This window comes from Penaeus monodon, chromosome 20 (assembly GCF_015228065.2).
Source record: "Penaeus monodon isolate SGIC_2016 chromosome 20, NSTDA_Pmon_1, whole genome shotgun sequence".
Taxonomy (NCBI): domain Eukaryota; kingdom Metazoa; phylum Arthropoda; class Malacostraca; order Decapoda; family Penaeidae; genus Penaeus; species Penaeus monodon.
In genome coordinates, this window is record NC_051405.1 from 44,230,656 (window position 1) to 44,231,434 (window position 779).

Below are 779 nucleotides of genomic sequence, written 5' to 3' on the forward strand. Positions count from 1 at the left end.
ATTGCTGTGGTCGTGCTTGAGTTCATAAATGTTGAAAAGAATCAACACCCAACCCAGCTTTTAACTGTATCCAAAACAGTTATTTTCTCACAGGTATTTTTTCTGACCCGGAGCTATTATTGTGACAACATTGTCTTTTGCAGCTTGGATGGAAGAAAACGGTCACAATGTATCCCTTTGTGCTTCATTCGATTGCACTGTCGTTGTTCAGCAGCGTCATAGGTCCGTTTGGCGGATTCTTTGCCAGCGGCTTCAAGCGAGCCTTCAAGATTAAGGTTAGGAGGAAGGAGCTAAAGATATTTGTGTATATGTAGTCTTAGATTTGAAAGGCATAATGCATATATTCATGTGAAATGTTTAAGTGGATATAAGACGGCAGTAGTATATTTAGTCTTAGATTTGAAAGGCATTGTGTATATACTCATGTGAAATGTTTAAGTGGATTTAAGACAGCAATATTGTTGCATGTTAAAAGTTGAGCTTTAGAAATTTACATAACAATCTCCTGTTATTTGAGAACTTTACTACCAGTGACAGAATAGCTGTCATCTTGCCCTCTGAATGGTTAAAATAAGTTCTATGCTAATTTGTGAAATCTTTGCCCAGGACTTCGGTGATGTGATTCCGGGACACGGCGGGATGATGGATCGCTTTGATTGCCAGTACTTGATGGCCAGTTTCGTCAATGTGTACATCATGACCTTTATTTCCGAGACATCTCCTCAAAAGCTATTGCAAAAGGTGATTATTTGTTTATTTTTGGTATGAGTGTGCTTGTG

The 779-nt window shown here is 38.5% G+C and overlaps 1 protein-coding gene across 1 annotated transcript in view; it reads left to right on the forward strand.

The window, feature by feature from the left end:
• LOC119585858 (phosphatidate cytidylyltransferase, photoreceptor-specific-like) overlaps positions 1 to 779 on the forward strand; it is a gene marked incomplete at its 3' end in the record, with an annotated part of 26,528 nt that overhangs the window by 25,214 nt on the left and 535 nt on the right. The window contains 2 exon segments of the mRNA XM_037934590.1: positions 144 to 275; positions 607 to 741. Coding sequence (XP_037790518.1) covers positions 144 to 275; positions 607 to 741 — 267 coding nt within the window.